Source organism: Erpetoichthys calabaricus, chromosome 13 (assembly GCF_900747795.2).
Source record: "Erpetoichthys calabaricus chromosome 13, fErpCal1.3, whole genome shotgun sequence".
Taxonomy (NCBI): Eukaryota; Metazoa; Chordata; class Cladistia; order Polypteriformes; family Polypteridae; genus Erpetoichthys; species Erpetoichthys calabaricus.
The window spans coordinates 34,422,311-34,448,233 of NC_041406.2; the positions used below are offsets into that span (position 1 = coordinate 34,422,311).

Consider the following 25,923-nt stretch of genomic DNA (forward strand, 5'->3'; position numbering starts at 1 on the left):
CAGCCTTATTCCAAAATGGATTAAATTCATTTTTTTCCTCAGAATTCTACACACAACACCCCATAATGACAACGTGAAAAAAGTTTTACTTGAGATTTTTGAAATTTATTAAAAATAAAAAAATTGAGAAAGCACATGTACATAAATATTCACAGCTTTTGCCATGAAGCTCAAAATTGAGCTCAGGTGCATCCTGTTTCCCCTGATCATCCTTGAGATGTTTCTGCAGCTTAACTGGAGTCCACCTGTGGTAAATTCAGTTGATTGGACATGATTTGGAAAGGCATACACCTGTCTATATATGGTCCCACAGTTGACAGTTCATGTCAGAGCACAAACCAAGCATGAAGTCAAAGGAATTAATTGTCTGTAGACCTCTGAGACAGGATTGTCTCGAGGCACAAATCTGGGGAAGGTTACAGAAAAATTTCTGCTGCTTTGAAGGTCCCAATGAGCACAGTGGCCTCCATCATCCATAAGTGGAAGAAGTTCAAAACCACCAGGACTCTTCCAAGAGCTGGCCGGCCATCTAAACTGAGCGATCGGGGGAGAAGGGCCTTAGTCAGGGAGGTGACCAAGAACCCGATGGTCACTCTGTCAGAGCTCCAGAGGTCCTCTGTGGAGAGAGCAGAACCTTCCAGAAGGACAACCATCTCTGCAGCAATCCACCAATCAGGCCTGTATGGTAGAGTGGCCAGACGAAAGCCACTCCTTAGTAAAAGGCACATGGCAGCCCACCTGGAGTTTGCCAAAAGGCACCTGAAGGACTCTCAGACCATGAGAAAGAAAATTCTCTGGTCTGATGAGACAAAGATTGAACTCTTTGGTGTGAATGCCAGGCGTCACGTTTGGAGGAAACCAGGTACTGCTCATCACCAGGCCAATACCATCCCTACAGTGAAGCATGGTGGTGACAGCATCATGCTGTGGAGATGTTTTTCAGCGGCAGGGACTGGGAGACTAGTCAGGATAAAGGGAAAGATGACTGCAGCAATGTACAGAGACATCCTGAATTAAAACCTGCTCCAGAGCGCTCTTGACCTAAGACTGGGGCGACGGTTCATCTTTCTGCAAGACAACAACCCTAAGCACACAGCCGAGATATCAAAGGAGTGGCTTCAGGACAACTCTGTGAGTGTCCTTGAGTGGCCCAGCCAGAGCCCAGACTTGAATCCGTTTGAACATCTCTGGAGAGATCTTAAAATGGCTGTGCACCGACGCTTCCCATCCAACCTGATGGAGCTTGAGAGGTGCTGCAAAGAGGAATGAGCGAAATTGGCCAAGGATAGGTGTGCCAAGCTTGTGGCATCATATTCAAAAAGACTTGAGGCTGTAATTGCTGCCAAAGGTGCATCGACAAAGTATTGAGCAAAGGCTGTGAATACTTATGTACATGTGATTTCTCAGTTTTTTTATTTTTAATAAATTTGCAAAAACCTCAAGTAAACGTTTTTCACATTGTCATTATGGGGTGTTGTATGTAGAATTCTGAGGACAAAAATGAATTTAATCCATTGTGGAATAAGGCTGTAACATAACAAAATGTGGAAAAAGTGATGCGCTGTGAATACTTTCCGGATGCACTGTAATATTGAAATATATATAATATATTTTGATATTTTATTCTTTACCAATAGTCCTGGTCCTCTTAGAGCCACTCCCAGAAGGTTAATGACAAATTTCAAGCATGTAGGGTATTGTTTTAGAATATTTCAAGGCCAGTGATTACCAATATGACGTTACTTTTGAATTTTGATCTTTTACTAGGCATCTAGCACTCTATGGACTTGTAACAGAGGGTGAAAAATGACAAATGTCTATAAAAATCAAGAATATTTAGACTTTAAATGTTTAAATATGTTTAATATTCCAAAATATATGATACAGCTATTCTTTTTATTATGTACTTTTGCCTTCTGAAGTAAAGTATTACATTTCTTACGAACACACTGAATTAGGGCAGCATACTCTAATTCAGGCTTTTTCCAAGTCTTGTTTTCTCATTTACTGTCCTTTGGGACAAACCTCATCTCCATCCAGAAACAATGGCCTCTGTGTCTTTTCTCACAAAATTACAAAGTTCAAAAGTTCAAAAATACAATTTGTTTTAATAAATGAGTGCAATGTAAGAACTCCCTGTCTATTGTGGGGAACACTGAGAAGAGGGTTTCTATGCTAGTGTGAGAGCTACACAGCCTAAATCAATGAAAGAAATGTTGACAGTAAAAATGAAAAACATATATTGGTTGGGAAAAATCAACCTATAATATTTTAAAATATTTTTACGCATTGTGCTTATTATTCGTTATTCACCAAATGACATTTATCCTTATTCTTTAAACTCAGGAGATGATTTTACAAGCTGTATATGAAGTTTATAAGAACAAAAGCCATCTGGGCTAGTTTATGCTCTGGTTTACATCCTGGCTTAATATCAAGTTTAAAATATTTTTTTCCTAGATATCTTATTTTTTTAAAAAAGTTGTAGTACAAATTCAATATTTAATTTAAGCACTATTAAAATAACTTAGTATAATGTTTTTTTTTAATGGCATCTAATCTTTGCTTATTTACCATTTTAGTAAAAAGCTGACATGAAATTTCTCAAAGTAATGTGTGCTGTTGTATAGCTGATCAAACATTGCCCTTCCAGACAGACTGTCAAATTCGAAGAGTTGTTTAATGAACAATGTGATACAATTTTGTGTAAGAAAATATTTCTGATTTTACTATTATGTATCATGGAAGTATCACTTAAACAATGACTAGTACTTCAAACATGTGTAACCAGTTTAATCAGTTGTCTTTTTTGTTATACCTTACTTTGTTAGAAGACCACTGGGAGGGGTATTAAGAACTCTGGATGCCTCAGAATTTGATGTCTGTATCTTAGGGAGCACAGGTGCTCCAGACATACCCCCCATGTGCCAGCAAAAATCCAGAAGGGGTAACTGTACCCACTAAGGGCAAGAGAATTAATGTTATGTTAGTCCTTGGCTAGATAACAGAGACTCACTTTGCCACTTTACAAAGTCAAAGTCTTCCAAAGAGGCTATCGTGGGTACTTCAGAAGGAGAGATTCACCATAGAATGTTAGGTCTACCAGGACATCAAAACAATTTTTAAGAAAGGGGAACAAAACAAATGTACAGCATGGCTGGAATTATTACACATTACTGGAGTCCTTTTTGGTTTGCTGTATGCCCCCTACTGGTCACACTAATTATGAGTAGTTCATCCACCAGTAAGTCAACAATAAAGTACACAATGTTATTTTTACTACAGCAGCCCAAACCATTTAGTGTTGCTTTGAAATGCATTTTTAAATGATATTTCAAGAACAATTTAAGATTGTCAAAATATTTTCCAGTGAAAATTCCTAAATTTAGAATGGATCATTCTGTTTGTTTTTGAGATATGTTAAAATTGATATTGTGGATTTCCATCCATTGTCTGAGCTTAAATTTCCATCCCTTAGATTCAGAGCCTGAGCATTGATCCGTTGATCATGCCCTCATTCACACAAGACCAGTTTAGAGGTACTGATTAACTTTGTGCTCATGTGTATGGGAAATGGGAAATAACTGGAGTCAAGAATAAAAAACCTACACGGACATAAGGAAAAAAAATGCCACAGAGAATAAAGGGGCTTAGAATTAAACCTAGGTCCCTGGAGCTGTAAGGCAAGTATATAAGTCATTATGCTACCCCTGTAAAGTACAGATTACCTTACGTTCATGTTCTGCCATCTTAAAATTAGTTTTCTTCTAATTGCGAGATATCTTAAAACTTAAAATGTATTTCAAACAAGTTTTCTATCTATTTTAAGATATCTTAATGGCATTTCAGGCAGAGGGATGGGAGAGTGGTTAGTGTTGCTGGCTTGCAACACCAGACTACATGGTCCAAATCCTGGCCCAAACACTGTCTATTTAGATATTCTTGTTAAGTTCCGCTCACATCATAAAGACATTCTCAGCAGGTTTACTGGTGACCCTTGATAGGAGTGAGTGTGCAGGTTTGTGTGAATATGAAATGAACTATACTGTGATTGATCCAGGACTGGAAATATTTTAAATAAACCATGAAACATAAAAGCAAGTAATTAGAAGATATCTTAAAAGTAATGTCTGTTATTGAAAACTCTGAAAGGTATTCTACGTTGTAAGAGATCTCAGATATACTTTGTGACATCTCAAAATGTTAACTTGACTTGTTAAGAGAATCTACATTAAAGCAGTCAATGAGATTTAATTTACCTGTTGATTCTGAGGATTCACTGTTTTCTTCTGTATCTGTCAAAAAAGACATAGTATTTTCTTTTCAGATTGGGTAAAATATTAACAAATATAATAGGTACTTCAATATCGAGAATACAGTACTTTGTGTACAGTAAGTAGATGACTTAATGTACATATTAACAGAAACTTGTATTAGAAAATGCCTAGAAGTTACTCATTATTATGGTCTCATAAACTAGAAAAGATTATCTTTTTATACCGTTAGATTCTTTTTTTGATTGGTCCTCATCTTCTTCAGTGTGATCTAAAAATGAAGTGTATTTGATTATTTAATAGCCTGTACATTTTTCATGCTGAGACGACTAAGTTACAATAGGTAGAATAAGAAGTATAATCCTGGCAATAATATACAACATGTCACTTATATCATGTGATATCAAACTGGCTGTTGAAAATGCCATACACCACAAAGGCTTTGACAATGTATACAACAAATATATAAATACGTATATATTAATTTATTGGTTTAGTACAGTTACACAAAAATGCACAGAATATCTAACATTCTCTTTCCCTTTCTTGTGTCAGTGGTGGCACTTGTCATCACTAAAGTCTTGATAAAGGGAAATCTACATCGTTCTGGAGTAAGAAATTATGATGACACCATATAATTACCTGAGTGGATGGTATGGATGAGCAGCAGGACAATTGTAGATAGAAACAGTCCAGAATGCATTTCTTTTAGTTTAAACAGTTAAGTTTTCTTAATATATCCATGCAATATATTACATATAGTGCTTTAAAATCTCATTAGAGCTCCTTTCCTCTCTCTCTCTCTCTTTCTGTTTGTTATGTACATATTCATTAATATTTTGTATCTTAGCAGAAAAGCAGCTCCATCCTGGGTCGAGAGGGGGTGCTTTTGCTAAGTGCTTCCCTTTTTTATCTGTAGTATCAGTGGGCCAAGTCCAAGGTCCAAGAAGATGCCTGATCTCACTTCCCCTCCAGACTCAAATTCTGGCCCTTCTGGAAGGATCCACTATATATTCCCTTTCCCCTTGCTTTTTGTTTTCATTATTATGCTGTATTTGTTATTATTTTTTTCTACTTTATTTCTTGTCAATTGTTATATTCCTTTCTCTTAGTGGTTTTGAACAGTAAGGAATTCAAATTTGACATTTAATTTTATGAATTACTTTTTTGTGGGTGCTGTCATATTCTTTATTGGCATCCTAACATCATCAAGGAAACTTGACCAGAAATGCACTGTCCATGACATTGCTGTCAAAGAAGGTAAAACGTCAGCATTATTCATTCACTGATCTTCCAAGCTTGCAGATCAGTCTCAATGCTTAGCTAATGGTTCTTTTGAAATACTGGTTTTCCTGGTTAACAAATGCATTGCTTTGTCTGTCTGACTCAGATTTTTGATTAGTGGTTTTGTTTAGACAAAAGATAGTTACCAGGTTTTGACCTTCACATGTTTATATGATTAACCCTCTTCTTCTAATCCTATTCAAACAATCACTTCTGCCTTTTCCACTTGTGACAGAACAGTATTAGTCTATTCAAAATTGTTATGTTTTAGCCAGGGGTCCTCTTCTGGCTTATGTTTAAATTTATTTTTTCTGTCGTTTTTATTCATTTTTTTAATTATGTTCATTTTCTACTGTCATTTCTTTTAATATTTTCTACTAAACATATCTGCTAAATGTATTATTTAGTAAATATGTTTCATGTATTAATATTTTTCTAATTTGTAAATTATTTCTCATTTATTTTTTAGTTTCTATGTTTGTGACTGTGTTCTGCCATGTTTCTTGTGTTTTGTGGATAGATACAAGAGGCGGGACCACCAACCAGACTTTAAAAACAGGCCGGGACAGTGAGATCCTTGCCACTTATTGAATGCACTGTGGAGGATAGATGTGTGAGTATAAGTATTTCTTTGATTTTTGCTGATGCTTTGTTGCCATTTACTGGGTTACTCTTCTGTATTTCATTTTGGGAACTGTTTGCTCTGGGTTGCCTTTTAGACAACTCCTTTTTAATATTTCTTTTTGTAGTCAATAAATGTTTCAATTTTTAAAGAATCCTTTCTGGTTCTTTTCTCTTTAACATGGAGTTTATGGTTCTCCCTTTTGTGAATCAATTTTATTAATATTAATATTTTATTATTAATAATAATTATTTTAATATACTTGATATATTTTGGTATTTTACTGATATTTTGCCTGTTCTTCTTGTTTGGGGCATTGCAGATCAAAACCTACCAATTTTCTGGAGTGAAACCTAATTTTGGGCAAGCTAGTTAGGATCTTGGCCTGTTTTTTGTAGATATTTTTAAAGGCCTCACCCATTTTGCTATCATGTGATACTAGAATCATAACATGAACTAAACCTCCTAGTTAGACAGTGGTTTATTGTAACAAAAAATATTATTACCACACCCTGTCATTAAGGAGCCCCATCACTTCTGGAATCTGGACACACTGGAGCACCACAAGAGCTGACTTGCTAAACCCTAGGCCTTTTGAATTGTGGTCCTCCATAACCTACTGCCTTAAAAACCCCTTTGCATTTTGACAGCACTTGTATGAAATTAGAACCAGCACACTGAAAGCACCACAACTAACAGTGAGAGAGAGAGAACATCCTAACCATCAAAGTAACATTCACTCTGCTGATATTCTTTTGAGGTCTCCTAGAATAGCCTGACAGTGACTGTATGCTGAATCATTATTCAATACAAGCTAAATAATATTTATAGTAGTACTGTCACATGTACACAAGCCAATGAAATTATTACTTGCATGTTAAATACAGAGGAATTAGAGACTTATTTTGGTTTTAGTGGCACTCAAAGAAAACATATTGCACAAATGTGATATGACATTGATTCGATCTTATTACAGAAACATGACATGAAAAAAGAAAATAGCATAATTTTTACCTTCTCCAGTTTTCTTTAGTATTGCTCCAGGACTACCATAAACCCCCATTTCTCGCACACCCCTGTACCTATTTCAGTATGGATAAATCAAGGAAATGAACACCAGTACCACATACTGACATGTGGCAAGGCACTGTGAAACATGTAGTTTGAAGCTTTTAAATTAAATTACATATCTCAGTTTTTAAAGGTAGTATATGAATATGGTACTGAATGTGTATGTAGTTCTTTAGGTTCACACTTAACCTTTTTGTATTACTGTTTCGTAATGTGTATATTATAAAATAAAAAAAAATATATATATGAAAATGCCACCCTGACCAAAGCACTGCCTGATGTGATTGCCTTGTTGCCGGCCACATTAATCTCAAAAATTAACGTGTTAACTTTCCTAGGAGTAATTTGAACATATACAAAACTTACCTTTTGATTCAGAGGAGCTTTTATTGCCTTCTGAGTCTATAATAAAATCAATATAATAATTTATGATACGAAGAATAAATATGACACATAATTCAACATGTGTAGTATGCAGTATATCTTAGCCATACCCTTCATTGATGTGAACTCCACACAAGGGGCTATGTAAGTCTGCATTTTTAATTTCCCCTTGGGGTAAATACAGTATCTATCTATCTATCTATCTATCTATCTATCTATCTATCTATCTATCTATCTATCTATCTATCTATCTATCTATCTATCTATCTATCTATCTATCTATCTATCTATCTATCTATCTATCTATCTATCTACTCTGACAGCTTCTGTAAGTCTACTACAGGATTCCAAGGTCTTTCTTACTTCACCTAAAGATTATATAGGAAAATTATATAGGAAAAAGTTTTGTAATGGGATGAGAATTTCAGTTTGTGTGTTTTAATGAATTAACACATTTAAGCATCCCTGAATACAATTTCATTAATGTCTGGTATGTCTGTGTGCATGTGAGCGAAATGATTTTTAGTGTAAAAGTATATTTTACTATGATTACTGTCTAACGTTCTGAATTCTGTTCTGAAAGATTACCCTTTTCCTTGTACCTTGCTTTTCTGATGAATTTTCATATTTTGTGTCTGTCCACTCCAAGACAAAAATCTTAATAGACTGCTGCTGCTGCTTCCTTCACAGTCAGGATACACAGTAATAAGGAACTGCAAAATCTTTCTAAGCCAGAAACATGACAGGAAAAACTTGCAAACTTTATTTAAATTCACTGCAAATTTGAATTGTAGAAATGTGGCATCAGTTTATAGACCATCATTGCTGGTGATGTCATGCAGTGCAACTTTTGGTAAGATGGTCATAATGTGGAATGCTATGTTTGCTTTACACTTGGTATAACTGGACCAATGTCATCCAAAACATTTTCCAAAAAGCTTGGGGATCATCCAAATGCTTTCTGGCAAAAGCCAAATATGTTAAATCAGTTAATTAAAAATTGTCCATTTGTTTTCTGAACCTAGAAATTCAAAAAAATCATCTCTCCTACCAGTTCATTTTTGGTATCCCCAATTAACTTGATGTGCAGCTCTTTAGGATGTTGAAAAATTCATACCAATACAGAAAAGATATGCAAAATCCACAAAGAGAGTGACCAGGTCCTATTGGCTGTGAGGCATGAGTGGTAAATAATGGATTACCATGCAGCCCACTTTGGTAAAATATTACTTTTATTTGCACATTTAAAAGAAGGGCATGTCAGGGCTCAAGCCCCTACAAACCTGAACTATATAATCAGTTTAGAAAAATGGATGGATAAACCTTGGCAATTAAAGCAAGTTGTAAACACAGACTTGATAAGCATTTTGAACTTACCATTAGAATCAGAATCTTTGTGGTCATCTTCTTCTGATTCTATAAAAAACAAAGTTGCAATGTGATCAGTCAGATTATGTTTCAAATTATATTTTACTATAGATATTAGTTTTTCCCAGTTTGTGAAATGGGCAGACACATACTTATGGGTAAATGAGGACTGGACTATCAGAGTGTCTGATGAAGAGGCAAAATGATGAATCAAACCTTAAACTTGTGATAAAAGGAGCACATTTGTACTGATGTATGGCATATTGGCACACTGTTTTTGTGGAACATTACAAATTCTCAACATGGATTTTAGATAGATAGATAGATAGATAGATAGATAGATAGATAGATAGATAGATAGATAGATAGATAGATAGATAGATAGATAGATAGATAGATAGATAGATAGATAGATAGATAGATAGATAGATAGATAGATAGATAGATAGATAGATTTTGTCTTTCCCGTCATGTTTCCTCCCACATCCTAAAGACATGAAGGTTTTTCATTTTCTAGATCCATCCATCCATCCATTTTCCAACCCGCTGAATCCGAACACAGGGTCACGGGGGGTCTGCTGGAGCCAATCCCAGCCAACACAGGGCACAAGGCAGGAACCAATCCTGGGCAGGGTGCCAACCCACCACAGATTTTCTAGATCCATCTCTTCCAAAACCAGTTAACTCATGAATGGAATGGTACACAAGATACGTCTCTATACAGATGATATGATTCTGTTCATCAGCTACCCAAATCTGTCATTGCTGATCCTAATAAATGTATTAAATTAATTTTAAATCTAGAGATCTTGTAAAAGTTATCTGGAAAAATGCAAGGTTTTTCCAAGTAAAATTATTAGCACATTAAAGTATATTACAAGACTTCTGTTTCAGAACAGTTCATGTATCAGAGTTACAATTACAAGAAAGCTTAAACATTTTTTTAAACGCAGTATTATAGCTTGATGGAAGGCATTCAACAAGATGTCAAAAAATTTCTTAGCTTCTCTGTAACGCGCAGAGTTAATATAGTTAAATACATATCCTCTCCCATTTTTAATTCCTGCTTCATGGCATTTCTATAACTATAAATCCATCTTTAAAACGCTTTATACCATTATCAGCTCATTTATTTGAAAGGCAAAAAGAAGTCAGAGCTGAATATGAACCAGTATGGTTGGATCTAAAAGAAAATCTTGTACTCTAGGTGCTCTATGCACACTCTGCTCTGTGCTTCAATCATCAATAATTAGTAGCAATAAGATTGTGCTTCACTCATTCAAAATATGTAACCAATGTAGAAAATATTTTAAGAAAAAGACACTGCAGTCTTAATGAACAAATGAGTAACTTTTCTACTGCCTGTTCTGGTACTCTGTCTGATTGCCAGGGGTTACAGACATTAAAGAAAGTGTTTGGGGTTGAACAATAATAGCTATCAACCCTGGCACTGTGTTAAGAGTATGGGATTTTGGGCATTCTGTTATGGTCTACATAATAATAAAGAGTATACAGGGGAGAATATAGTAGGCACTAGGGCTTTACCATGACAAAGACATGGAGACAATTAGCAGCACTTCTGTCAGCATTAACAATATATTACTGTGATTTTGATATATTGATGATACCTTTTGATTCCTTGGAACTGGAACTATCTTCTGAGTCTGCAATTCAAAAAGGGTGTATTTTGATAAACTGCTTGTTGTTAGTCTTTGAGATTACTTCACAAAGGCAAAATTGAGAGATAATTTACATAAAATTCCACATTTAATTTTTATATCATAAAGTTTAAATATGAACATTTTATAATATAGAGGTAGGCTTTTAACACAAATAGAACAGGCATATTCAGAGAGAATTATGATGACTCGTTTAATAAGAATTCCGTTTGTGGAAGTCTCAGCTGTTGCACAGATGATTTCAGATAGATAGATAGATAGATAGATAGATAGATAGATAGATAGATAGATAGATAGATAGATAGATAGATAGATAGATAGATAGATACTTTATTAATCCCAATGGGAAATTCACATTTAGATTTCAGAAACAGGTGTTAAATTATGTCAAACAGAGACTACTGAGGTACTCATGAAAGACCTATGTGGTTACAGGTTTTTATTCTCTAAAGATGAATGTCTTTTTTAATTTTGCTTTGAACTTTCAGCTGTATTATTTAATAATACCAGCCTTTATCCCCTCATTCCTAAAATTTACCATCATTCAGTTCCAGACTATCTACTATGGTTTATTTTGTACACAACTTCGATCTCGGCCCTGCCTATCATGACGTTGTCTTGTTAAAACTGTCTAATAACAGCAGTTACTCTTGATTATATGACAATTTGAGCTTGCTGACTATGTATGGTGTCCTAAAAATGCCTTTGTTCCTTGTTTGTTCATTTTTTAACTTTGATATTTTGCTGGCTTACTCAGTACATCGTTGCCTGTTCTCTGGTTCCTGTTTTTTGATCTTAACAGTTTATTGGCTCAACTATTTATCAGTCGTGAAGTAATCCGACTCATATCATCAGACCTGCCATCAATAGTAGTATCCCAACTTCTTGCAGCATTGGCACAAGTCCTCTATTCTCCTATCAGCTGAGAATGAGGACTTCAGTCATAAAGGTGAAGGCAATGCTAGGAGATGCTGACTAGACATCAACTAATACTGGACAAATCGCTGTTGTACTCCCAAACTACAAAGTTATAAAAGCACACTGAACTCTATTTAAATATCGATTGGGAATCTCACTTTTTCTACTAAGAAATTAGTGGATATTTTAGGTATCACAAATTTTAATTGGAAATGGAGTGTTAGGAATCATGTTAAATTAAATTAGTTTGCTCTACACATGCTTGAGAGGATACCTTTAGAGTCTTTGTCATTTTCTTCGCTGCTTCCTAAAAAGGATAAACAAAATTATAAAAAAATAAATAAAAACAACTTTGTGAAGATATTTTCAAAGTATTATAAATATTATTGCAGCATTATAGTATGTGTACAATAAGAATATTCCACCTCTGCACAAGCTGTAAGAAATGTATTATTTTTTTTCTTTTTCAGGCTAAAGTGATTACTGTATACTTATTAAGACATGCTATTTCCTTACCATGGAATTCATTCATAATAAGCGGACTACTCCTAGGCACAATAACTGCTAACACATTTCAGATTCAGTTTAAGATGGAATACTTATGTGAGACTTTTTTTTGTAGGAGATTTATATATTATAGCACCATCTATTTATTTTTTCTGTTACCCAGGGACAAATGATATTGTGATGCTCTTTCACTGCACAAATTGATAACAGGGTTTTGCGGATTTCCTGGTTGTTCAATGGGACTCAAACACTTGTCCTTGAGCTTACATGTCATATATAAAGTAGTCCTGAACTAACGTATACTAGGGAAGCTACGAGCACAGAATAGAGATGTTATTGTACAGTTATTATAAACAGTTCACTTCTTAATTTTAAAATAGCATGTCTTCTGCATGCTATGAGTACTGTTATCGTGGAATTCCACTATTTGAAAATCCTATTAACATTTATGTAATATATATATACATATCTCCCTTTCTCTTGTCATTTGATCATATCTTATGATATCAAAAAGAACAGTGCCTTCTACTATTTTAACTTATAAACTGGGGATTACTCCATTTCTTCTTTTATAATTTTACTTTTTATTTAACTACTTGCCTGAAAAAGTGTCATATTAGCAAACTATGTTTTTGTTAAAACTTTTTTAGTGTGATAATGAATTGACATTATCACTATTACCAGGCACATTATGAGAACGCAGACAACAACATAAGAATAATTTTGTTTAGCTTATTGGGTTTAACCAACAGAATTCTACACCACTTAAGTAATCTGTTTTAAAATAAATGGTCATTTTTATGTGTGATTATTTCTTTAAAATCTTGTATATTGTGGGGTTAGTTAAGGGCTGTGTTAGCATGCTTTTGCAAAAGGAATAAATATGTTCTGTATTCTGAAATCGCCTTCTCTGTATTTTTTCAGCATGGAAATAACCTTAGCCCTCTTTTCACTTTGTCAATTAGTCTCATTAGATGAAAAAGGTTATGAAAACAGGCCAAACTGACTAAATGATTTTCAGGATAGAAGAAATATTAAGATCTCTTGTATTGTTGTTGAAGAGTACATTCAAAAGCTTCTGGCTTGTACTTTATTTCTTGTAACCTCCCATAGCATCAGTGTAGGTGTTCTCTATTACAGACTGCCATTACACCTTTGTTTTTGCATGTATCTAGCTACAGTTGGCATAAACTCCATTAAGAAATTAAAGAATGTATGAAATTGTATTTACCCTTTGATTCTGTGTTTAAGGAATCCTCATCTTCTTTGTCTGTAAAATAAATAAATAAAAAGTTTATTGATTTTAAGAGTTCAAAATAAACATTTCCAAGTTTTTCAATACCAATACAAGAGCAGAGACAATACATTTACAAAATATCTCATCCAGAATTGACATATTTCAGGAATGCATTGTTAATTTATTTTTTGAATTGTCTTTTTGTTAATATTTTCATCATTTTAAGGTTATCATAATTGTGTTACCTTCTGTATTTGTATTCCTATGGATGTCACCATTTTGTGTGGTTTTGTTTGCAGAAGCATTGACATTTTGTGTGTCTGGTCACTTTGCTGCTATGTGGCATGGTAGGTAAATGATGAATGTGACATCTTAGCTTTGATATCATCGAGGCTGTGATGTTTAAGATGGCTGGGTGCAAACACCAAGTTTCCAAAATTTCATTTGTTAAGGTAAAGTAAAGAACTTACAAGAGAAAAGCAGTTGACCAATCAAAAGAGAAAAAAAATTAGAAAAGTTCTACACTGGTCTTTTGTTTTGTTATGAGCTTGATTTTAGCTTTGATCTTCAAGATAAAGATAAAAAAAATTTACAAAATATTTGCATAGCGACCATGGCTAATAACAATGACTGTCCTTTTGTTTTGTCTGTAAAGAAAGACATTTATTCTCTGCCATTCCCAAAATAACGTTTGTTTAATGTGACATGGTTTACATCTTATTTGAACATATTAACAGGTACTTCATGATTATACACAGAATATGCAAAACACATAACCTAAAAAGCACAAAAAGTTTACTAACTTTACTGAGGACAATCAAAAAAATTAAAACTACAGTCAAAAAAAAATGTAGAAGGATGGTGGTTCTACATGAATGATAAACCTGGCATAGTTTGTTTATACTGTATATGTATTGGCCAGAAGAGGGTCCCATCATTAACTCTGTCTTCTTTTCCGTCCATTGTCCAGATGCTTAGCAGCTGGAGGAAAACAGATCTCACTTCCACATCCTTCTTCAAACCACACCTCTTCTGGACACTACTACATACAGTATAAAGGACCATCAAACCAGAACCAGGCATTCATTTTAACTGGGAGTCTAGTCTGAGCACTAGACTCTATATTTTTTGCTATTTTGTGGAAATTCCACTATTATTGTGACTTTTGCACCATTGAGTGTCTGTATTTTGTCAGCTGACTCCCCAACACCCTGCCTTGAACCCATGTCTTTCTCTCTTCTATGTATTAAATTAATCATGTGCAGTATGGCTCAAGAGTTGAGTTGTAATATGACCAGGAAAAGAACCCTTAATATTTAATATTAATACATTTAATACTATGTCACTATCAGTAGGGAGTAGTATGCCTCTTCATTGAGGATAGAAATGTGAATTTTTTCACCAGAAAAATAACTTATTTCATGAAAATACAGTGGTGACATTTCGAGTAATGGACCAAGTGTCCCCCAGGCGGCAGCAGGGGAAACAGCTATGCAATATATGGCTCCTGCTACCCATTATAATGGACAGTGACCTGAGGATGGCTTGCCTTTTTAGGAGCTGGGGATCAGGACAGCAGGGACACAGAAGGTCCCTAGAAGGAGGTCTAGGAGAACAGCTACATGGATTCCAAAGTCTAACTCTGACTCAAGTAGTTATCCATAAGGTGCTCCTGGAAGAAATTTCTTTCTGGTCACTCCATGATTGAACTTAGAATCAGGAGAACGAGGTTTGGCAAGAGTTAATCTGCAAGCAGGAAGTAGTGCTAGAGGTTAAACAGACAGTCAACCCACATGTTAGACCAATTTATGGCAGTTGGCTGTTCGTATATCTTTACTTATTGTTGTTTTACATATAGTCTGTGTGTATCGTACTCTCTCCTGAGTAATTCATTTTTGGAATTTAATATACTGATTTTTGATACTTGTTGCTCTCTTTGCCATAATTTGTGTAGAGGGACTACTTAAAAGTGTTCCGTAGAACTAACAATGTGCAAAGAGTGTAAATTACTGTACGCTGCCATCATTTGGTGTGTTCATCAGAAATTAAATAGTACATAATAAACAAAAATAGTTGCATCATATATCTGAAATATGAAAACGTGTGCTTCAATTTAACACTTTAAGTCTAAATATTCTCAGTTATAATAGAAATGTTTCACCCTCTGATAGCGGTCTATAGAGGGTTACATCTCTAGTAAAGGATCAAAAATGTTTGTAATCGCTGACCTTGAAATAGTCTAAAATGATACCTCACATTTTTATATTTGAAATTTGTTGTTTTTAACCTTCTAGGGGTGGGTCGTAGAGGGCTAGGACCACCAGTAAAGAATCATATATAAAAATATTATCAGCAACTGTCAAACAGCATAAACTGACAGCCCTTATGCCTATAATACTGCTTCCCATTTTTTCTAAGTTTGGTGAAAAGGAGCATCTTTGACCCCTAGTATCCAATTAGGGGTTGAACCCTTGGGGTCATTGACGTGGCCTGCACAACTTAAAGTCCTTCTGATCATTTTTGTTGAAGATATCTATTGGTTTACAGTACTCTTTATTAAAAGGGCACACAAAATATGGTCCAAAAATGGAGGGGGGGGGGGAGTTTAATGTCTTGCATAATTAGATATCAAGACGAGTCAAATGGTATATTATATGTTGGGTTTTTCTACTACTGGTGAATCAAGAGGCGCTAGACAAAACAAAACTGGAGTGAGTTCAAAGTATTCATAAATAACTTTTTTAAACACAAGACAGTGAATACAGTATGTATGTAACTAGACTTAAAGCTTATATTATTATTATTAATAGAAATCCTTCTATCCTTCTTTAAGGATGCTGCAAATTTATTCAAGTATAAAAGGAAATATAATCAGTGCTATGGTATGCAAGATGTAATTTTCAAGAAATATCAAAAAGATTTAACCAAACCTATAATTTTTCTGATCAGACCTATACCAATACCATAAATGGTGGGTGCAGATTTACTGTATCCTAAGGTATTCAATGTCATGTCTAATTTGATGTTGATATTCTCCTTTCAATGTGCTACAAATTAATCTGGTAGTCTGAATCTTTTTGATCGAGAAGATGTTAGTATATGTAAAAACCTAAAGGGGACTGCCAATGTGGAACTGGCATACATATCTGAAGAGAATCAATATTAAAGAGCAACTTATACAGAGAACTGTAAGTGTAACCACCGGTCAATCAATTTATTTCAATTTCTCTTTAAAAATGAAGGTAAGCCTTTCACTTTCACAGTATGTTTTTTGTTATGAAGACACCTTTATTAATATTATTTTTCACATGCACTCACCATTTATACAAATTCACAATTATTATTTTACTGCTAGCTTTTTTTTTTTTACTAAGAAGATGTCTACATATGTGTTAGCTAGAGTGATCACTTTTCAGAGCTTTAGTTATTTTAGCTAAACATTATTTATTAATTGCCTACTTTCACTTTGATTTTTCAACTGCAAACATACAGCAAAATATTAATAAAAATGTGAACATCAAGATGCTAGATGAGGGTCTATAATATAACTTTTAAAGAAAAACAAATTATTTGACTGTTTTAATGCATAAAGGCAATAAGATAAGTAGGGTTTCAGTTTTGAATAAGTCAACTAAGTCATTTCTGCTAACAATGTAACAACCATAATAAAACATTTTTAGTAGTACATTTATAAATAGTGAACTTTATGCTGTACTGAGTTATATTTAAGTTCAGTGATTTTTTTTTTCCCAGGGTGACGCATTACGGTGAACAGTTCATAGGGATTGAATGGGAAGCCTTATGATTTATAGTCCAAGGATGTAGCCACTGGTAACTGTCACAAAAGTGTAGTTGTTAAGTGTATTTCAGTTGCAGTGTTTAGATAGACGTTTCTTCTTTTTATAGTATAATTGTACTCGACAGAATAAACACAGTCACTAACAGCCTCTGTTCCCTTACACCTGTAACTCAGGGGACGAGTCCCCCAACAACCACTAATATAACTTTTAGCTTCCGTCGCGTTAGCTGCCTCTTCAGTTTCACAGACTACTTAAAGAATGCTGGAAGTCAGCAGAGAGCAATTCACGTTCCTAGCCTGAGAGAGAGGCATTGAAGGACACCTACGTCCAAGATAACTTTTCTTTTTTCAGCTCTTCTTTTTACTTTAGTGCACATTAAACGGGATCCCACCTAGTCCCCACCCCGTTGACAACTCTGTTCTTTTTTACAGCATATTATCATTAAATGTGAGAAACTTTCTACAACATATTACAGTTTTATATTTGTAAATATATGCATGTTTTTGGGGTCTTTCTTCTGATACAAATGTCTAAGAGTAAATCTATTTGAGCATGATTTAATTACAGACAAGAGAGCATTTTTGAATATTTCTGGATTTTTTTCAACATCTCAATTTTTCTTCAGACTCTCAAAATTATATCATGCAAGCAAAGTTAACACATTTACCAGAATATCCCAGCCTGTTTAAAATTTTATTTTTTACTTTTTTTTTACCTCTTCTTTTTGAATTATGCTCTTAAACACTTACTTTTAATTAAAACTATTTAAAATTCTGCTTGAATAGTCATTAACTCACTTGTATTTATTTGAAATGTACATATGGTGTAGTGATGTTTGAAGGAATACTCCACCCAAAAAATAATACATTTGAAAACAGGACTCTTGAGCAATGAAGTAAGTAACGTATAAAAAACATCTTTTTTGGGCAGAATATTCCTTTAAGACTAATATTTATTAAATTAGCATTATCAGCAAAGCTGTTTATACAAAAAGCAGTAGCATTTCTGATCTGTTATAGATTTTGCACAGCCACAGTACTGCATATCCATACCTTTTGATTCAGATGAGTGGTGACTATCTTCTGAGTCTATAATAATAAAAACAAATGACAAAAGTCGATATATTTTATTACTTTCCATTATTATAGGAAGATTGAATTTCTGTATTTAAATATTTTACATTTAGCACATTTTTCATTATGTTTTACATTTAAAAATATTAATACTACCTCACAGTTACTAGCAACTGATCCAAGATGATTAGTTATTAATGATAATGTATTCAAATATCAACTAACCAGTGCGGTATTCAGGTACTACTAAGACAGTACTGTATATTACCAGTACTTTTGAGGACCATATGAGATGGTGAGTTTTTATCTTTCTTCGATCATTCTAATCTAGTGATAAACAAGAATTTGGCCTTTTTTCACTATTTTAAGGTGAAACAGCAGATTGAAAGGAATAGAACAATCAAGCATCACTGATATGTTTTTCTGGGATTGTTATGTTTGTGGGACACTGTAACATGATAACATGCCTTAACAGACTGTCTTCACAACTGTATGCTGTTAATTATAAGTAAACTTAACATATTGGAAATTTTGCACTTACCATTTGAATCTGAGTGATGGGAACTCTTTCCATGTGTTTCTGTAACAAATAAAAATAATTTGTTTCAAATAAAAATATTTTATCAAATTAATACTCATTCTTCTTTCATTTATGTGGCCCACTGGCCCAACTCATATGCTATAGAGACATGGCAGGAATCAACCCCAAATGAAATGCCAGCCTGTTTTCTGAAACAAACGTGTTAAATACTCATTCTGATCTTTGTGTTTTGGGTTTTAATGCATTGATAATATATACTTTTATTATTTTTAATTTTTGTCATTCTACTGGTGATGTCATCTTGTCACCAAATTGTTTACTTTGTTATTTCAAGGCTGACTCCATATTCTGTGTTTGTTCGATGGGTCACATTATTTTTAAGCTTTTTTTTGGTTGCTATGTGATTGCTAGACATATGATGCACTTGTCATGCAACCTGTGACTCAGTGATGGTTATAATATACAATATGGTAGTATGGCCTTCACAGCATCCATATTTTATGAATTTAAAAGTCATATGGAGACAATTAAAATTCAACAGGTAAAACAAATTAGCATGCCTTTGGGATCTGGTAAGAAAACCAAACACAGGGAAAAAACATCAAGGACATGGAAAGTATGTGCCACCATCACCGAATATAGTACACTGAAAGCAAAGTCAAAACTGCTTACCCTCAGAATTTGATTCAGATGAGGATTCAGATGAGCTGTGATCGTCATTTTCATGGCCTATAAGTTGAGTTCACATTCTTAAAAGTCTTTTATTATTATTATCATCATTGCGTTTTAATCACTAATTTATCAAGATGAAAGAGCGTTTTAAAAAGCTTATTAACTTACTTTCTGAGTCGGACTGGCTTTTCTTATCTTTATTTTCTGTTAGAAGAAACAAAACAGATGCTGTTTCAGATTTTTATACATTGCCTGGGTCATGATGTGAATAGTAAATATTTTACTTACCATCTGACACACAAATTTAAATATATTTAATAAATACGTAATGTGTCTGTGTGTGTGCATGTATATATTATTTCCTCACAGGCATATTGTACATTTCAGATAATGTGATATTTATTTCATTCTATACCCTTTTCTCTAGTTTGTGGCATTTCCTTTTTTTAACATTTAAGCGTTTCATGCTTTTAAAATTCTGAGTTTTTAATGTAGATACAAACAACAACCAAACCACTACTCAGGAGTCCAAAAATAATTGGCATACACATTTTGGACTTTGAAAGTCAAGTCAAGTCAACTTTATTTATAAAGCACTTTACATACAACAGCCGCTGACCAAAGTGCTGAACATAGGCTGAAATAAATTTTAAACAAAAACAAAATAATAAATAAGTAAATAAAATACAATAAATGAAACTAATTAAAACATAGTAAACACATCTAAACAGAGTTAAAACAGAGTAAAATCAACTGCTCACACAGGATCAAACGCCAAACCAAAAAGGTAAGTCTTAAGAGTAGACTTAAAAATGGGCAGTGAGGAGGCCTGTCTAATGTGGATCAGCAGTGAATTCCAGAGCCTTGGAGCCACAACGGAAAAAGCCCTATCCCCCCTGAGCTTTCGCTGAGTCCTAGGCACATCCAGAAGCAGCTGACCAGCTGATCTGAGTGAGCGGGAAGGAGAGTGCATATGCAGCATCTCAGCGAGGTAGGGCGGAGCAAGCCCATTTAATGTCTTAAAAACAAATAAAAGAATCTTAAAATGAACTCTAAGCTGAACAGGCAGCCAGTGCAGTGAGGATAATACAGGTGTAATGTGCTCATTCTTTCGCGTGCCAGTTAAAAGGCGTACAGCAGCATTTTGCACCAGCTGGAGCCGAGACAGGGTGGACTGGCTAACACCAACATACAACGAATTACAATAGTTCAACCAGGTTGTAATAAAGGCATGGATTACTATTGTAAATTGATCTTTGGAAAGAATGTTTTTTATCTTCGCCAAACGTCTTAGCTGAAAAAAACAAGATTTCACCACCGCGCTGATCTGACCATCCAGTCTAAAATCCTCATCTATCCTAAAACCCAAATTTGTAATAACAGGTGTACCATATTGTGCTAGGGGACCCAAATCCACAGGAGCAGAAGTAGAAATAGACCCACTGGTGCCCCCAGGACCAAAAACTATAACCTCTGTCTTATTTTCATTAAAATTTAAGAAGTTCACTGCCATCCAAGCTTTCACCTCTTCTAGGCACATAACCAAAGTTTGTATAGATTAAGCATCCTTACGTTTGAGGGGTACATAAACCTGAGTATCGTCTGCATAACAATGGAAAGCAATTATATGCTTTCTAAGAATAGAGCCAAGAGGCAGGAGATACAAAGAAAATAGCAGAGGACCAAGTATGGAGCCTTGCGGAACCCCACATGATAGTGAAGCAGAGGAGGATCTAAATTCATCTAGCCTCACTGAAAAAGTTCTTTGAGTCAAGTACGATTTAAACCACGCCAAGGCAGTACCACGAATGCCCACACAATGCTCCAGACGAGATAATAAAATACTATGATCTATAGTATCAAAAGCAGCTGTTAAATCGAGCAGAACTAAAATCACATAATCCCCTGAGTCTGTTGCCAAAAAGATGTCATTAAAAACTTTCAGTAATGCGGTTTCAGTACTGTGAAGCAGCTTAAAACCAGATTGAAACACTTTGAGCACATCACTTTCATCTAAAAAGGCTTTCAATTGAATATACACACTTCTCTCCAAAATTTTGGACAGAAATGGAAGCTTGGAAATCGGTCTAAAATTGGATAGCACAGTGGGATCTAGGCTTGGTTTTTTGATCAATGGTTGCACTATGGCATGTTTAAACAAATTAGGAACTACGCCTGAGGAAAGGCTGCTATTGATAATAGCAAGAACAGATGGCCCTAAAACAGAAAAAATCTCTTTAAAAAGAGAAGGTGGGACAACATCAAAAGGAGAACCTGAGGGCTTCGATTGACAAACAATCTCATATAAACAAGATAGAGTCACCGGCTCAAACTGATAAAAAACAGCAGAGCAGGGGAGAACAGCTAAAGGGTCATAAACAGTGAGAGGTATATGAGCCCTAACATTATTCACCTTATCCACAAAGAAGTGCAAAAATTTCTCACATGTCTCAAAAGAAGGTTCCATACAGGCATTCTGTGGAGCATTTAAAACCCTATCTATAATGTCAAATAACACACGAGGTTTGTGACAGTTTGACAGAATAATATTTGACATGTACGCTCTTTTGGCATCTTTCACAATAAACTGGACAACTTTTGTGAATTTTGAGTTCAATCCAAAGACATAAAGTTGCAAATTTTCAAATGCAGTTGTGACATTGCATCTTGCATTTTATTTTGGTAATTCACACTGTACTTGTTTTGAAAATAAGGAGAACGTCATGTGCTGGACACATCCGATTGTTTTATTTGTTTGGTTCAATTTTTCATTTTTATTTTAAAAGATCAGACAGTATTTGTTATGATTTCCATTTTCCTTTAATTCCTGTGCCTTATCCTGAATTGATCCAGGTGATTTATGTAATTTTTCTGGAGTTTTCATACTCAGGAAATCTGATTTTGAAGCTAAAATTGAGGTTTAACAAAATTGTGAGCAATGTATTATTTATTAGCGTTTTCCATTTTGTTTTTCATTAGGTGCCGCCATTTTGTGCATCCCATCATCATGGTGAAGGTCTCGGTTTCAAGGGTTGAGACCTAGGGGTCACAACTTCAAGGGGGCAATTGGAAAAAGAATAAAAGGTCTCCTTGGCAGCTATTTTGTATCTGTATTTATAGGATAATAACAAAAGAATAATGTATGTTTATTTAATGTTCTTGGTAACAACGTCTGTTCTAAATATTTTTCAAGAACGATTTTGGGCTTTTGATTTTAGTTTGATGATTGTGCATCATTCATTTCCCAGGGACAATTTTTTGCTTGTTTTCTGGACATCACTTCTTCTGGTCCTTTATTTAAAAATTCTCTGTCACCTTTTCACTGTCATAACAGTGTTCATTTCCTGCAGTTGTTTTTTATATTCAGTGGCCTCTGCAATATCACAGGTCTCTTTAGAATATTAGAGAATGTTTCTGATGAGAACAGGCTGTTCAATACAACAAAGTTCACCAGTTCTATCCACTTAATTCCTCTAAAACATAATCAGTCAGGCTTTGAATGTCCTTAGATTCCCACTGTCCACCACACTACTTTGTAACGTATTGTATGTGTCTCTATGTAACGAAAAACTTCTGTATGAAATTTAACCTTAACAAGTTTCCAACTGTGCTCTTTGTATTCTTGTTGAGCTCCAACCACAACTGTAACCACTAACCTCCTTAAGCACTTGAGGACAAATGTCTGGTCCTGGTTTTTGTTTGATTTCAGCCTATTTAATCCAAGCAGTTCTTCTCTCTTGTCTCTTCACAATCTCTAAAGTAGTCACTGTTACTGCTGAGAGGTTATCCATTTCCACACATGTGAAAACTTCAAAAAACTCCAAGTTTAGAGCATTTGCCACTGCTCTGTCTTTATATTTGAATCCCCCTTACTATTCCTGATACACTTCATCTCTTTTTTGACTGTTCACATGACATTGGTATGTACATCAAGTGTGTAGCACCCTTGCCGCATCATAGTGACCAGGCACACAGAATTGCAATTCCCACGAAAACAAATACATAAAATAGTGGCACCCTGGAAACTTAAAAACCCTTAATAAAAAATAAAATGGAGGAAACAAAAACAATTTTATCCAGGAGAATTCAATTTAGCCAGATCTTAACAACTAAAACTTGTAAATGTAATAAGAAATGTGCACAGAACTGGACTGTCTCTAGGGGTGATCATCTATACAGTTGTATGAATTGCTTCTAAAATGAGACCTGATCCTTACATAGATAAACAAAGTATGATTAAACACATATCACACACAATACTGAACACTAAATCTTTGTTGTTTAAATAATCAAAATGATCATGTGGGAGACTGGGGCGGGGGGGGGGGGGGGGGGGGGGGTACACTTGCTTTGCCAATATAATTTTAGTTCCTCAAAAATTCGAGCAGGATACTTTACATCTACAATGTTCTATACAAATGATTAAAGTTGGTAACTTGTAAAGACACTTATGTCAGGGTTTGCAAATATTTAAACAATTTTATCACATTTTAAATGTTTCTCTCACATTTACAATGTTTTGTAATTAATGTTTGTTTATTTTTTACATATTTGTGTCAGGTTATTTGATGGCATCATTAATGTTTATGCCGTGTTATTTTTAGGGATGTTCAACAGTTTGCACAGGTGCAGTGGCACTGCAGCAGCACTGAAGCAACAGGGGATGTGGCAGGTTGCCTTATTATTTTAGAGTAAGAGGTTGCTAAAGCCCCCCTGTTTATATTTTATAAAAAAAACAAAGGATTAAATAACAAACCACAAAGTTTTTCATTCAGGCTCAACCACCAGTACACATTATGTGTTGCCTTTGTGGAAATTTGACACAACCAGTCAACCATTGTCTATGTAATAATTAACTATTTTGTACTGAGTTTTTAACCTCTGCCTCTTGAATTCTAAAGAAGCCCAAGGCATGTTTCTATTTAAGGTCAGAGATGCATATTGGTCACAGTTTTTCATCCACTATTAAACTCCTGCTTTCAGATAGATTGAAATGGATTTTGCAGTGATATAAAAATGAATTTTAAACATAATTATAAATATATAGATAGAACTGTATTTGTTATCAGGGGGAAATTTGGCTTTTTACAGAAGCTCATCAAATAAATAAATAAATAAGCACACACACACTATGATCTGAACATATACCAGAATGGCAAAAAGGAAGAAACATAAAAGAATGTGAGCTTCTATGTGTTATCTAATGCAGATAAAAGACATCTTATAACTTTATTTACATATTTGGTGTATTCTAAGAAAAATTCTTACCATTTGATTCAGAAGAACTGTGCACATCATCAGATTCTATAATGAGAGAGACATTTTTGAAGATGTTTATTGTATTGTTTAAATGGCTGAAAAGGCAGCAGACTGACATGTGGAAATACAGCAGTAGCTCTGTGGATTTCTTTCTAATTCGTAAATAATCTTACTTTAAAAACGTGTTTTTTATTAAGGCAGATGACATGGTAGCTCATTCTCTGTAGCTCTACTGTGGCAGTAAACACCTGTCAGTATGAGACGATCTCATCTATTATCTTCTCATACTGTCACTTCTCTGGTGGGCAGTATATGTGATTGACATATGATTGTTGGAAGTTCAACTAACAATCCACCTGCCAATTCCAGGGCAGTTAAGCACTATTGATTTATATTGGAGTTTTTTAAAGCTGAAAAGTCAACTAACATTCTGTAAATTTTAGAAAAAATTACTTCATCTGTAAAATTAAATCCACAGTGTAAAGCAATTTAATAACTGTTTTAACTTTAGCTACTCTTATATCTTGTGCTCTCAGTCTTGTTAATTTGTTTTAATGTTATGATGTTTGTAATGAGTAAAATATATGTGCTGCTCAGTAGTCTCTTGAGTAAATGGTCAAAATCACCCAACGTTGAAAAAGTCTGTCCCTGAACATCATCAAATAAAGGCCTTGCTGTGAACATTGAGAAAAACAAAGGCATGTACTACAGGGTGAAACTGGCAAAGACAGGTGTTTCGTTGGATTCCCAGTCATTTATGGATACCACTGGGTGGTTCAGTTATGATTCGTTGTCTACTGTGGGCAATAGACTGAACTGTTATACTTAAGTGACAAACAAAGGCCCTCCTGCGACTTGCCCTAGCTGAAACACTGGTACTGTATGTAAATATCTTCCTGCAATCATTTTCCTGCCCATCATGTCACTTTGACAGCTTGCTCAAAAACGTTGTGCAATTTGCCTTGAATCCATGTTAATTATGTGACAGTTGTCAGCAACAGAGATGGTTTGGTACTTTTTTTTTTTAATTTTAGAGTTAGAGAACCTTCAATAACTTAGATATTACATTAAAACCTGCGCTCCCCTTCTCACAACTGCATGATAGTAACATTGAAGCCAATATTAAAGGTCTGTATAATAATGTACTTTTTATTAAAAACTGTATTTAGTCATTATATAGGTTTACGAGAGGAAGATACTATAAAAACAATAACACTATTTTGAACAGGCTACT

The 25,923-nt window shown here is 34.5% G+C and overlaps 1 protein-coding gene and 1 long non-coding RNA gene across 2 annotated transcripts in view; both read right to left on the minus strand.

Annotated features, from left to right (window-relative positions):
• Positions 1 to 4,259: 4,259 nt before the first annotated feature.
• LOC127530107 (uncharacterized) lies at positions 4,260 to 11,908 on the minus strand. Its single transcript, XR_007936640.1, has 6 exons — positions 11,875 to 11,908; positions 10,632 to 10,667; positions 9,013 to 9,051; positions 7,618 to 7,653; positions 4,501 to 4,545; positions 4,260 to 4,295 (listed from the first exon to the last, which is right to left on the minus strand). It is a non-coding gene; the product is annotated as an uncharacterized LOC127530107 (long non-coding RNA).
• A 1,395-nt stretch (positions 11,909 to 13,303) lies between these two features.
• Positions 13,304 to 25,923, minus strand: part of stm (starmaker) — a 55,549-nt gene continuing 42,929 nt past the window's right edge. Inside the window, exons 23-28 of the mRNA XM_028818109.2 lie at positions 24,699 to 24,734; positions 19,599 to 19,634; positions 19,431 to 19,487; positions 18,759 to 18,797; positions 18,197 to 18,232; positions 13,304 to 13,377 (exon numbers count right to left, since the gene is read on the minus strand). Of these exons, the coding sequence (XP_028673942.2) occupies positions 13,304 to 13,377; positions 18,197 to 18,232; positions 18,759 to 18,797; positions 19,431 to 19,487; positions 19,599 to 19,634; positions 24,699 to 24,734 (278 nt within the window). The remainder of the gene's footprint in view (positions 13,378 to 18,196; positions 18,233 to 18,758; positions 18,798 to 19,430; positions 19,488 to 19,598; positions 19,635 to 24,698; positions 24,735 to 25,923) is intronic.